The sequence below is a fragment of the Azolla caroliniana genome, unplaced genomic scaffold (assembly GCF_043228905.1).
Source record: "Azolla caroliniana isolate FFs.n. ecotype wild unplaced genomic scaffold, voAzoCaro1.0.p SCAF_355, whole genome shotgun sequence".
NCBI classification, from domain to species: domain Eukaryota; kingdom Viridiplantae; phylum Streptophyta; class Polypodiopsida; order Salviniales; family Salviniaceae; genus Azolla; species Azolla caroliniana.
In genome coordinates, this window is record NW_028230790.1 from 1 (window position 1) to 13,762 (window position 13,762).

A 13,762-nucleotide genomic window follows, 5' to 3' on the forward strand; every position below is an offset into this window, starting at 1 on the left:
ACAAGTGTACATGAATGTGATAGAAGAACTGTGTGCCACTAACGATGATTGTTAAAAGTGGCAAGTCCATAGTGGGCAACAAAGTCATTAGTGTGACAAGGAAATTTGTTTATAAATTGGAGGAATATATGCACGAGGAAAACTAAAGGTATACACACGAAGATTAAAAGATTATGTGTTCAAACCCTATTTTGTCAAAGTCACAATTTGGCGAGTTTTTAATTCATGTGTACGAGTTTATTTAAAGTATGGCTTGCGCCTTAGGTATAACCCCGATACACAAATGAAAAAAGAGAGTAAAAATGATTGTAATAATGGGGAGAAGGTAAAAAACGAAGTGCTACATTGTACAATGTGATGAAGAATATGGTCTGGCTTAAGAAACAATAGTGATCAATCAATGTGTGTGTGTGTGCGCGCGCGTAAACATTATTATTATTTGAATTCAAGTAGACTTGTTGTGATTGATCGCAAAATCAAGTAGCAACAACACCATAATGTTGTGAAACTACAGAATAGATGGAAGTGAGCAAAATGTTATGATATGAAATGGAGCACTCAATAATTTTGAGAGAGAAACCAATATTTATCTATTCATTCTTAACACTACACATGTGTAAGTGTTGGTATCAATAATATCTTCCATATGTAATATTGCTAATTGTGTATATTACAAAACCCCACTATCTTGCTTGATTTATCTCCAAACTCTCGTCTAACATATAATTTATGTTTAAGGTTGCGTTGGTTATATGAACCTTTAATTTGTTGTAAATCTTGACCCACTTATCTAGATTTTGCTAATCTAGTGATTCCATTACCTACGCAACCCTAGGCATATCTTAAAGGTTTACACCCTACTTTGGATAGTTCTCTAATCATTAATATTGTGGAGCTATATTTGTGTTTTAATGTTTGATTTCCAATGTGTTGCAATAAATATATTTTTGTAATTTTGACAATGAAATCAATGAATATCACGTGACTCGAGTTGGCCTACCAATATCGATTGGAGATTTGGCCAACCAATAAAGAGGTCAATGACATATACAATAATTTTGAGGGTTGTGGCTAGTAGGCTAAAATAAATACATATGGCTAAGAGCTATATAGTGCATGGTTATTGGGCATGACACTCCCTCTCCCTATAAGGGGAATCATATTCCTAATGAAACCCATGCTAGCTTCCTTTTCAATGCCTTCATTACATTAGGTGTCAATTGTAGCCATTATTTTGTCTGATCAAGATTTCAACTAGCAAAGCATCATTGTTCGACAAGACAAGGGTAACACCATTTTCTTTTGGTATTCTCTAGTGCATGGTTGAAGATCAACAAATCTCATTGAACTATTTAACTAAATAGGGACGTGAATGGGTCATTTAAGTAATGCACAATTTGAACGGGCATACCCTCCTTTTGCGTAAAGAAATTGTAGCTTAATATATATAGCGTAGATATGTTGTAGCAAAAAGAGTTGGGAATTATAAGAAATTGTGGAAGCAAGTAGATAGTATGAAATAACATCTTTACAAGCAACACGTCTTTTCGTTTCCTTTTGTCTTTGCTTTTCTATCATGTGATTTTCATTTGTGTTTTTACTCAATTCCTATCCTAAATTGACAACCTTAGCCACTAGTGGGTATTTTGAGATTATGTAGAATTGAGTTATCAAAATTCGATCAAATCTTTTGGATTCTATGGAAACAACGATGTAGACATGTCTTTTCCAACCAAACCGTGCATCCAACAATGTTAATGCAAGAGACATGGAGTGAGGTTATAGCTACTCTAAAGAGCCAATACGATGGCCTCACGGGCGGATCTGATGGAGTTGAAAGACTGTTCTAACCTTCATCCAACAATGGCCGTCGTCCTCTCCCTTTCTTGAGTCAGTGGGCATCCACATAAGATAGAACTATCGCATCCCTATAGGGATTAGTATATAACAATCTCATATGTAAAATTTTATAACTAATGGAAGGAGTTTTTTTGGGGGAAAAAAAAAATCAAATCTAACCCAACTTAGCCTTGTGGGTTTCTTTATTTCCCCAATTACCCTTGCTAAAACTCTTTATTTCTTGAAATGCCCAACCCCAATAAGTGCATAATTGATCAAAATTGACCCAATTCAATCTGTAAATAATAATATTCCTGAAGGTTATTATTAATTCCCCAAAGCCCTAGCCAAAACTTCGTATTTTGGAAATGCCTTCCCTAATCCTGATAAGTACGCAATTTATGTGTATTAATTGAGTCATTCCATGGTAAAATATCAATTATATGTGCTCTTTGGAGAAGGAGAACCGGGAAAATAATCAAAAGCTTGACCAAAATCATTCAGGATGTAATCAAAGATGCATGATAACCAAAACTTTAAGTGACCATTTCGGGAAATTAAAAAAGAAGTTAGGGGTAGTTTTGGAGGGTTTTTAATTTTTGCTCTGAAAACTATTGTATGGGTACCCATAGTTTATCATAATTAATTACGTTAATGGCCTCATGGGGAAGTATGGCCAAGTATGATATAATATATGAGGGCATATGTGGCAAAAACCCTGGCTTCTCATCACTTTCAATGAAAAATATCAAATCAATATGATTGCAACCAGCCTCGTGAAATATTTTTTCCTACTTTCCCCCGTTGTTGACTTTGCAATTTGAAAGTTATTTATTCTCTTTGGGAGACTTAGGAAATCCAAGAATATATTCAATTACAAGAGAAGGACTACAGCAAGAATCAATGTCCACTACTCTAGGATTCAAAGTTCCAAGAACAACTAGTCGTTTGGACAAAGATAGTCTATCACTGACCAGATTCTGCTGATGAGATATCACGATGAAAGATTGGATTAAATGTCATGAAAGTACAATTGAGGGCCACAAGGCATAAGTGTATGAAAATGGCTCATTAATTTGTAAGGTCACCTTCAAGGGGGTGTACTTGATTTCAATGAGAAAGAGACCCAAAAGATATCATGAAAGAAAACCACAAGGCTGACAGTACAATCAATGATTAAGTGAGATCAGATTGTGAAAAGGCTTAGATTAATGGGTTCACCGTTTCCATTCAATCTATAAAGACACCTTCAAGAGAGTGTACTCAGCCCTGATGATTGACAAGTAGTGAGCTTTTCTTGTCTCTTTTTTCTTCCTAAATTAACGAGCATGCACTGCACTTTAATGAAATCATAAGGGCATATATAACTTGTAGAAACCCATGAGTACATTATGCTTTCAATCATCTCAAACCCATGTGTACATTATGTGTTTTAAATTGGACAAAGATAAAATCATTACATAGACAGTTTATTACAGAATGATAGCGCTAGCCAACCTACAGATGACCTACATGTGTATAATGTGTAGTTCATATCACATTTTGAACTATACTGCAATATTCCAAAAGATACCCCAAAATGGTACAGCAGTGCTGCATTGACAGACATCCAATCGTAAAATTACTCGATGATGAGTTTATTCTTTTGAGTTAAAAAAATATGCATTTGATATGTTGTGGAAGTGTCTTTTTTTAGCTTCAATTCATCTAGTGCAACAAAGACAAATATAATGGAAATAAAACATTAGCTCAATCTTCACCATCGGAAACTACCCAGTGTCAGCACCAAAGATGGAGCAATTGTACAAAAATGAGGCAACATTAATTGGCTCTGTCATCATGAACACATTTCATCTCTCAACACCAATCAATGAAGAATTTAACTCTGTTAAAATAAAACCAACAGTGAGTTTGAAGAGATGCTCACAACATAGCTCACGTCCAAATGTAAAAATATATTAGTAGGCAATCCTCAGGTGATTGTATGCAACAAACTTCGTCGGCCCCCGACTGTAAGTCATTCATTAGTTCATATCTATCCTATACTTGGAAACAGTTCAATTGCTTTTAAACCCTAAACCATCATGAACCTTCCAAATCTTTGGTAATAGTTTTCAAATGCGCCAGTTATGGCATAATCAAATCTGGCATAGGAACATTCAACATCCAGATGTAGTCATCCCTTTTATTCCCAACATCGAGAAAGAGATAAATTAGTTTGTTTTAGAACATCAACAAAAAACAACAATAAAATTACTTCAGAACACCATACCTCTTTATGAATTCGCTGAGCAAATGTTTGAGCTACTAGCAATGGAAATGCAATAGTTGCATCACAATGAACCTAAAATCATGATAGGGGCAGTCAGCAATGAATCATGTTGCATACTTTAGGTAAATAATTATAAAGGCAAAATACATCAAATGTTTTTTGGGGATACTTAAATTACACGTAAATTTTCAAAATTTTGCCATCTGCAGCAGTCATGGTTGTGTAATAAATAGGAGTATCCTGATAGCTTACAATAATTAATTTCTGAGCCTTTACCAGAAGACAAACTCAAAATTAGCCCACATAAAACCCCATAGAGCAGTAAACTTTGCATTACATTGAGAGAAATCTTGTACTCTGTTAAATGTCAAAAATATTTTAATGGAATTTTTTATATCCCTCCCTCCCCAAAATAATAAACCAAACACATACCTTCACAGGACTTGCACTACCATGGATTTTGCCCCATGAAATAGCTTCATCTGGCTGAGCTCCTGAATCACTACCGTCAAACTCTTGACCAGTATTGATGAACACAGCATAATCGGCACCATTTCTCATCATATTAGCATTACAAATATGGTGCTTTGGAAGACCCCCTCCTAAAACAATCATACCAGTTTTCCGAGGAGCTGCATGAACAGCCTCTCCATTTATGGCTCTTATATCTTGGAATGCACAAAACAAAATGAAGAAAATAAGCAAGCATTTTGGTGTTTTAACAGTAAACATTTTTATAAGTTGATGACCAAGCATTATAATAGTATGATGAGGAAGCATTTTGATAAGTTGATAGCACAACAGTTTTATGCTCTGAGTAAACATTTTGATTATTTGATCAGTAACGTTTAGATGATTTCATTAGTAGCAAAGCAATATTTATTATCAATCAAACACACCTTGAATGATGTCGAGTACAAGTCCTGGATTCTTGAAAGAGTGGAAATAAAGCATGTCTCCAAGGGAACCATCTGTCAAAGCAGGGCAAAATACAGGTATGCCATGCTGTAAAAAAGGACAAATTATTGGTATTATTACCTTCTAGATCTACCTCTATCATCTTTTCATGAAAATGAGAATATGACTATTTATGTCGACACAATTCTAATGAGAAGATGACCATTCAGAATTATGTCGAACAAAAAGAATCAAAGAAATAGTAACTAGCATTGATCACAGATTCACATAAAATATCCTTTAGCGTCTATGTAAAACCACCATTGCTCGTGGTACACTTTATATTGAATTTTGAAAGTCAAATATCTTATATCAGAGAATAATCCAACCTTTTGAGCCCAAAAAATATATGAGCTTGGATTATTTATTTCTTTCCCCAACCTTGCAATCAGTTTGGAAGGTGTCCACAAAATTTCCTAAAAACATAAAAACAAAAGCAAATACTTAAAGAATTATCACAAGAAAACTCCAGTGGGTTGCTGAATGCATTCACAGTTCACATGATTTTAAGCAGTTTAAAACTCCTATTTCCATTACAACCGATAATTCATACTTTTACGCTAGTGCAGTGCCACGGAACATTCAACACCTTCCAAAACTATAGTTTTTTGAGTCTCTTATGTGAAATAATACAAAACCAAAGAATGCAATGCAAATAAGACCCATATCCAAGAAGACATAATAAAGACCTGCTGCTTTTGTTCAAGTAGGATTTGATCGAGGATGGGCAAGATCCACTCTTCGAATTTGCAATAATTCTCATTTGGAACCAATAGATTTCCTATGCGATTCAAGCCCTTTGATCGTAATTGGGACCCTGGCAAGTTAAATTTCCCAATGTATGAAGGAGCCAAGCACTTGATTAGGTCTTCCTCGATACCTCCGGCTGTGGTAACGATTACATCGACCTAAAAACTTCAAAAAATGCCACCATATGTCACTAGATAATGAGGTAAAACCCGAAGATAGACAATCAATATATATTGTTAAGTTGAGAAACTAGTGCCTTACCATCTTATGCTCGGCAAGAAACCGAATGGTTTCACGAACTCCTGATGAGATAATGTTTGATGTGAAACCTAGGAATACCTTGCATTTGACATTCTCTCTAAATGCAGGATCCTTCTGTTCTTCAGAGCAATCATCTTCCAGTGGTTCATGAGCTAGTCTCCAATCAAGCTGAATATGCATGCAAAGACTCAAAACAAGTTCAGATCAGAACTGAAGAATCTGTAAAATGCCAAAAATTAATTAATATGCTCTAACTATTTTATAGGTGTAAGCTACAATAATGACAGCAAAGAATATAGAAGGATGTTCTGACCGTTATATTACCAAACACTAGACCACTTGCTTATCAAAGACCAACTATATTCTTATCAAATACCAATTAGTTGATCATGAAAAACCAATCATTTGCTATTAAATACCCAGCCACTAGATAAATATTATCAGATACCAGCCAATTGATTAAGAATAAGCACAATGTCATTATAAAATACCAACCATTTCATTACCAGATATCAATCTTTACAAGACCAGTACCAACATTTTACTATGAAAAGAAATCTCATTAACAAACTAAAGATTTTCTTCATAAGGAACCTCTAACCATTTAACTATCAGAATACTCGACAATTTCATCATAAAGACCTTAACCATTTCACTGCTAAAAGGTCAACAATTTTCCTGACCAGAAATAAAACCACTTTATTTTCAAAGCTCAACAATTTACCTACGGAAAACTACTGCTTCAATATAAAAATTTCAACCCCTCCATCATAAAAAAACTCAACCATTCCGCTATCAAAAAGCATCAGCCATTTCAGTATAAATAAACTAACCATTTGATTGACGTGAGAAATGGCCTGACCAAGGTGAGAGGCTTGAAATCCAGTATGTATCATGGATTCAAGAAGACGTCCATAGTTTACTCCTTGGTCGAAATCATAGCCGCAGACAGGGTCGGCATGATGACTAAGATCTTCAGAGGCACGCATAACAGAGCCATGAATGCGATCTAATAAGTTCTCGCTGCCGTCTTTCTCCATCTCTATTTTCACAGAATCGTTATTTTGGCTGTGTACCTGCATCGCCATGTTTCCATCGTTAGCAGGTGCACAGAAGCCCTAATAATTGGAAGTGGCAAACTAACCATCAAAGTTTGCATAATTGCAAGCATACCCCTACCCTAATCTCCAAGAAGCAAACTGAAGGCAATTCATGAAAGCCTTTTATCTCTTAAGATATTTTCATAAAGCTATCGATTTTAGAGCATAGTTCTAGCCATACGTCCCATTCGTGTCATACTCAAACGCCAATATTCGTATCATACTCATACGTGAAAAGGCTCCAAGTATGATTGAAATCCATACGCGGTACATAGATATATTATATATAGATATGGTGTATATGGTGTACATAGTGTGTGTGTGTGTGTGAGAGGGAGAGAGAGAGAGAGAGAGAGAGAGCGTGTGTGATCTAGAGAGAGAAGCCCTGTTTTGCATGTGTGAGGAGACAGTGATTGAGTGTATATCTAGACTCTAGAGAGAGAGAGAGAGAGAGGAGCTATGGGTTTTGTCTGTGTGAGGGAGTATGTAATATGTATATTAGATATCTAGATTTTGTAGAGAGAGAAAATATGTCAGTTCTCGTGTGAGAGAGAGAGAGAGAGTGTGTATGTGTGTCAGATGTCACTTCTATTCACAAAATATTATGAATATCAAAAATTAAAAAAACCAAAAAAAAGTCAAAAAAAAAGAAAGAAGCCAAACGAATATCGCGTATCATACGCGTACGTTTGCAAACGTTCGCGTACGTCCAGTAAATTGGACGTACGCGAATATTAGGAACTATGTTTTAGAGTAAACAATTGTCTTACTATCAATTTTAGAGTAAACAATTCATAATATCCAATTTTTAACACTGCCCTCGTGTGGCTTGACGTCTCCATTCTCATCATTAAAATCCAATGATGTTTATGCTAAAACATAAGTGTCAAGTGATTCTATTTTTCATTAAGTGAAATGGGTCAAAGTGATAATGAAAGTATACTTGATAATGTGGGTGTTCACATATGAACGATAACTTGGGGATCCAACTTGATAAACCGCACAATACACAACCCCTTTCATGACTTATAATATGCTGCTTCTTGTGAACCCAAACAGAGATGATGTCATTGACGCCTGTTGCAATTGGTACTTCTTACATGGGCCAAAAAGATCATGCAATGTACAAAGCTTACCCTTGATCTAGGCAAACCGATCATGTTGTGGACTATGCTTGCTTGTTTGCCTCTACATGCTAGACAAAGGGTAGGACAATATAGTTGCCTTGGAAAGTTTCTATTAACATCCAATAAAGAAAATATATTTGAATCGCATCATTGCATTGGGTATTAGATCTCGCTTTGGCAACACGAATTGTTGTTCCCTCTCTCTACTTTCCCAACCTTGTTCTTCTCATTTTGATTAGTTCTCTGAAATTTGATTTATAGATAATATGGAACATGATCTCTTATACCCAAATGGTCTGAAGCATTTCAATCATTTTGGGTAGTTGTTTCGCTAGCTCAAAAGATAATCAAAAGCATAAAGCTATTCATAGTTGGTTATAACGAAGCACAATGCAATTTCAAGGCTACATCTCCATTTCTTTCCACTTTGGATTCTTGAACTGAAAATTGTTCTAAAACATAGGATTGTGTTCTGAATATTTGCTCACAAGAAACTCTAAACACAACCGTGAATGCAAAAACAAAGGTCACGATTGTACAATGTGATATTAACTTCATTCTACATTGCCCAAAGAAATAACTCAATAGATTCTTATTCATTGCATACATGTTCACGAAACAATGACAAAAAAGTAGACGCGGGAGAAATGGTAGATAGTAAATTGCAAAGCTAGTTTGAATTTACATCATATGCAACATTGATCACATCATACGTTTATAAAACTTCTCCCACATTGTGCATTCTTTGAATATCAACAAATAACGAACGCAAAATAAACGTAACCCTGATACGACGTGCCCTTAAAAACATAACATATAGATAAATAAATAAATAGCACCTTTACAAGCACATGCAAGAGATGGCGTATACCACTGCCATAAAAACCCCTTAAAAGGCTCAGGATTTAAGCATAAAAGAATTTTATATGATCCTTAGCCACATTTATGAACATCTTTTTCCTTTGACCATACATGATCCCATGCATCACTTCCAATTTCTTTGGTTTCTGAAGTAAATGGCTCAGATTTCTCATTACTTGGCAATAGCAATCCTTGCACCTTAGGTTGAAGCTTTGGCTTGGACCATATTCCTAGCAATCTCAGAACAAACCTTGCAAGCTCGCCATAGAGTAATCCAGCTCTATCAAAAAGCTGTAATATAGATAGACATGAATATTAAAACTCGTGCAAGAAGTGTATATATATATATATATATATATATATATATACACACACACACACACATATGTGTCTGCTAATCTAATGATGTATAACTTTATCAAAAAAGAATCATGCACCTGAAGCAACGCCGTTATGAGGAACTGGAATGCTTGAGTGTTTTGATCAACAAGAACAGAAATGCGACCAAAGAAAGTGACAACTCCATATATCTGCATGAAGCAATCATCTACATTAGGGGCTTGAAGTATCATCAACCATATAATAAAACAACTCTATACATCTATAGAAGGAGAGAGAGGTATTTATGTGAAGGACCAATAACACCTTACCACTTTTAGCATAGATTGCCATAATGAGGGAGGACCTGATGGAGGAACACCTCCTCCGAGATTGTTTAGATCACTGCCAAACATGGGAGGAGCACCCATGCCCATACTATACCCAGCTCCATACATACCTCCACCATATCCACTTCCATGTAAACCACCACATCCGTATGAGTTGCCAAGTCTTTGGCCCCCATATATACCACCGCCACCATATGCGCCTACAGTTCCATATCCTCCTCCATTATATTGGTTACCCATTCTTCCACCATAATATGTATTTGTTCCATGTGAACCTGAATACTGATTGTAATTTGATGTTGATCCATATCCTGCATTTTCATAGGAAAAAACATCACTTGCCCTTGAGTGTAATGCTTCAAAAAAGCAATATGCACAGGCACATTCCTGCATTCTCCAAATAATAAAACCTACATTCCATAAAATGAAGACACGCATGTTTCACCATAGAATTGAGGTGTTGCTCAATATAATTAAGAGCACGGACAGAGTGTACAACAATGGTATTTGTTGAGGATAGTGCATGATGTGCGTACAATAGGGGTTAGAGATAGGGGATACAATAGTGCATATCTTTCCCTATTATGAGAATTTTAGGTTGAAGTAGCCAACTGGGGCTGCTGTATTTATTTAACATTCCAACATTGTTGATGATAAATGTGGAAAACCAAGTAGTAATAGTCTGCTAGACATTTTATTTGTATCTAGTTCAATCTCTTATTCCATTTTGCAAGAAAAACGTTTATAAGTCCCGATAAATATACGGAGTTTCCCCAGGTTTGGTACAACCACACAATTACAAAGATTGAGCTCCCATGTATACTAGTAAACCATTCTTGCATTCTCCAAGAACAAAATTCAATCCTTTTGCTCATTAAGAACTTCAACAAACTTACATAGCTATTCGTAGCATTCCTCTCCCAATATGTTGGAGGATTTGATCTTATTGTTATTGTATTATGGTACATTTCAGGCAAAGGGGATAAGAAAATCTCTATTAAATCCCAATATGATGATTCCTAGTAAGTTTACTACCAAAATGAGAAGCTGAATCTTTTGAAACAGATAGACAAATTTAGACCATGCTCGACTAGAAAATTTATTCTGCAACATCAATTTTTTGTGTGGCTTGGTTTTCAGTGTCTACAAGGTTTGTTCAAGGGTTGATGGAAGCACGTGATTGCCTGACTTTTACTAATAGATACCCCTCATGTATACAAATGACTCTTGCATTCTCTGACAAATCACATCCATTTGCTAGTTAAGAAGCAAGATCAACCTCCATCACATCAAATCACTTCACTAGCTAAGAGAACTGACTAACCAACATAAAGAAAAACTTCCGTACTTTTGCAAGTTAAGAGAATTGACAAATATCCATAAAATACAGTTCTCTGCGAGTTAAGTAAGAGACATGACTAACCTCCATAGTTATTGATCGCATTTCTCTCCCAAGGTCTTGGAGGCATTGGTCTACCAAGGATGGTGCCATTGTGAGGAGCGACATTTGTGAGTGGAGATTTGGCACCATTTTCAGAAACACCTGAAGATTCAACAATTGTGGTAGTGCTATTTGCAGATGTGGACGGCTGGAAAGGAGAAGGACCAGAAATATTGGGAGTTCTCTCCCATGGTTTGGGAGGAGCCAAACAACCTGAAACATGTTCACATTGAAATAAAATATTACCGCGTGCTAAGCACAGTGTGATGCATTTTGATGTACTGATGAATAGTTAATATTTGAGGAAAACTCTGAATCACCGACATATCCTAAATTTTTCTTTATTTCCACAAATGCCCCTTTTTTTTTCGATATTCCCCAAATACCTTTGGTCAACTCCATCTCAAGCAATTATATGGTCAATTATTTCCTTTTTCCTGTTATTTGAGCAATTATAAAGTATTTTCGTCCAATTTCTTTTTTATTTCAAGAGCTTACCTACGGCATTTTGGGAAATAATGAAACATATGAATAGTTGGGGAAATAAAACGAGAGTCAGGGGTATAAATGAGTTCTTCCTGTAAATGTTCTGAAAAAGTATACTATTCCTGAATTAATGTTTAGAAATCTATCGAGAGATGAAATACATAGACAAGAAACATATTTTCTAAGGAAGAAAAAAAAACTGAGCTCCACTTTTGATGAATTAATCTTTAGAAACCTCATGAATTAAACAATCTTATCCCATTTTTTTGTAAAGAAACCGAGAAACTAAAATCTTATATCTTGAACAACATATAAGAGAGGTTGCAGTAACTACATTAAATGGACACGTAAACAAAAAAAGAACTAGTTTTACAAGAATGAAAAAAAAGCCCAAAATGTTTTATCCTTACTCGCACTTTATATAAGCAAATAACAGAAACAATGATTTCAATCGAACTAAAATGGAGATCAAATTAGCATGATTGCACAATTTTGGTTGCAATATCTATTAATTCAAAATCAAATTCCAGATTATGCACAAATCGTGAGAAAACTCATTCCAGAATTTTTTTTCACCAGAATCAGAAACCGTTAATCTGGTTCTCAGTTGTAAAGCCATACCTCTGATTCTGAGTTTTAAAACGCAAAATCTGTATTCCGATGTAAAAATGCCAAAATTATAAGCAGATTTTATACACTAAAAATTAGATTCTTACACGAAGCCCTAAATCTGACTCTTTGTCGAAAATTTAATTCTAATTCTCGTTAATTCTTAACCTATTCCAAAATTCGAACTCTTGAGCTGTGAACCTAAACCTGAATTCTTGAACAGGAAATAAAAAGACCATGATCATATGGATTAAATAAATATGCGATTCAACGGAGGCAAGGATTGATCGAAGAGAGAAGATTGAGTTGCAATCAAATAGAATTTGGTTTTGGATGTAGATTACCCGAAGAGGTCATGGCGATGGCAGAATGCCTTCGATCAGGGAAGCATCTGTGGATGGATCGACGAGTAACTAACGATGAATGCGAGAGATGGAAGGGAAGAAGGCAAGCAAAGGATGGAGAGATGGACGCAAACAGAGAGTGTACGTAAAATTCTTTGCTTTGCGTGTTTTATTTCTTTAATAATAAGTCTTTCGGTTTCCTCTATGCAGTGAAACGCACACAAACATTCACTCACTCACATTCATGTCTTCACAAGGAAATCGGTTCGGGTTCGGCTTCGGCTTAACCGGTTTGGCCTTGTCCCAACCAAACCGGTTAAGCCTTACCCGGCTTGAGAGTTTTCAAATGCAATAGATGGCGCTGCAATATCTAGCAAACTATCATGAATTGAACTATCGCACCGGCTCCTAAACCAATCGAGCAATGGGACTTGGGTCGAGCAGCCCATAAAGATCGTAAACCTTGGACAAGCCATTGGTTTTGCCATCTCAGCTCTCAATTTCTTTATGTACCCTTTTTTGTTATTCTGCGCTAGTTATATTGAATACGAGCTTATGTTCGGGGGGGTGCATACCAAATGACATCTCGACAGACATTGTGTTGTGGTTTTGAGTGTGAACCAAGACAAAAGGATTATGAAGTTCACCATTCCATTTTCCTTGAATTCACTCGCGTTTGGCCTACGTGTATTATTGGGTGCAAGTTTGGGTTTGTGAGTTGGTGTGAGCTTCAAACTCACTTTGTTTTTTTACCCCACACAACATTGTCATCGAGCGAAAACTCACATGTAAGAGATTAGAGTGTTGGATCTCCCCTCCCCCCCCTGCCATCCTCCGGGGGTAAAAAGAGGGAAAAGGCAAAAAGAGAAGCGGTCGAGGATTGTGTGTGTCATCAAGTAGGTCAAGTTTTCAAGGTTCACCCACCAAATGGTCTTCTTCCTATGACAAAAATGTCCCCAGGGCACGATTTGTGGTCCAAACCCATAAGCAACCAATCTGTTTGAACGTATTACTAACATGTTGAAGTTTGAGAGGTGTCTTTGTCCA

General features: G+C 36.0%; 2 protein-coding genes across 4 annotated transcripts; both read right to left on the bottom strand.

The window, feature by feature from the left end:
* Nucleotides 1-3,567: 3,567 nt before the first annotated feature.
* LOC147848418 (deoxyhypusine synthase-like) lies at nucleotides 3,568-7,228 on the bottom strand. 3 transcript variants are annotated; one of them, XM_087338422.1, is made up of 8 exons: nucleotides 6,913-7,228; nucleotides 6,080-6,247; nucleotides 5,758-5,976; nucleotides 5,398-5,484; nucleotides 5,011-5,116; nucleotides 4,544-4,743; nucleotides 4,112-4,183; nucleotides 3,568-3,983 (listed from the first exon to the last, which is right to left on the bottom strand). In XM_087338422.1, the coding sequence occupies exons 1-8, from the start codon at nucleotides 7,165-7,167 to the stop codon at nucleotides 3,978-3,980; spliced, it is 1,113 nt and encodes a 370-aa protein (XP_087194548.1). In that variant the 5' UTR covers nucleotides 7,168-7,228; the 3' UTR covers nucleotides 3,568-3,977. The 3 variants fall into 3 exon arrangements, with proteins under 3 accessions (XP_087194548.1, XP_087194546.1, XP_087194547.1); XM_087338420.1 differs by having other exon boundaries at nucleotides 4,544-4,779; nucleotides 6,913-7,226; XM_087338421.1 differs by having other exon boundaries at nucleotides 3,568-4,021; nucleotides 4,544-4,779; nucleotides 6,913-7,226.
* A 1,725-nt stretch (nucleotides 7,229-8,953) lies between these two features.
* On the bottom strand, nucleotides 8,954-12,871 carry LOC147848419 (peroxisomal membrane protein 13-like). Its single transcript, XM_087338419.1, has 5 exons — nucleotides 12,716-12,871; nucleotides 11,259-11,489; nucleotides 9,818-10,146; nucleotides 9,605-9,697; nucleotides 8,954-9,458 (listed from the first exon to the last, which is right to left on the bottom strand). The coding sequence occupies exons 1-5, from the start codon at nucleotides 12,726-12,728 to the stop codon at nucleotides 9,240-9,242; spliced, it is 885 nt and encodes a 294-aa protein (XP_087194545.1). The 5' UTR covers nucleotides 12,729-12,871; the 3' UTR covers nucleotides 8,954-9,239.
* Between the last annotated feature and the right edge of the window lie 891 nt (nucleotides 12,872-13,762).

Bases quoted from the DNA above. Each gene is read 5' to 3' on its own strand.
- LOC147848418 (XM_087338420.1), bottom strand. From the start codon at position 7,167: ATGGCGATGCAGGTACACAGCCAAAATAACGATTCTGTGAAAATAGAG. The intron at 6,248-6,912 runs GTTAGTTTATTT...ATGCATATTCAG, and splicing joins TTTCTCACGTCAATCAAATG to CTTGATTGGAGACTAGCTCA. The intron at 4,780-5,010 runs GTGTGTTTGATT...GTGCATTCCAAG, and splicing joins TGTACTCGACATCATTCAAG to ATATAAGAGCCATAAATGGA.
- LOC147848419 (XM_087338419.1), bottom strand. The intron at 10,147-11,258 runs GTTAGTCATGTC...ATGAAAATGCAG, and splicing joins TGCGATCAATAACTATGGAG to GATATGGATCAACATCAAAT. The intron at 9,698-9,817 runs GTAAGGTGTTAT...TGCTTCATGCAG, and splicing joins GGCAATCTATGCTAAAAGTG to ATATATGGAGTTGTCACTTT.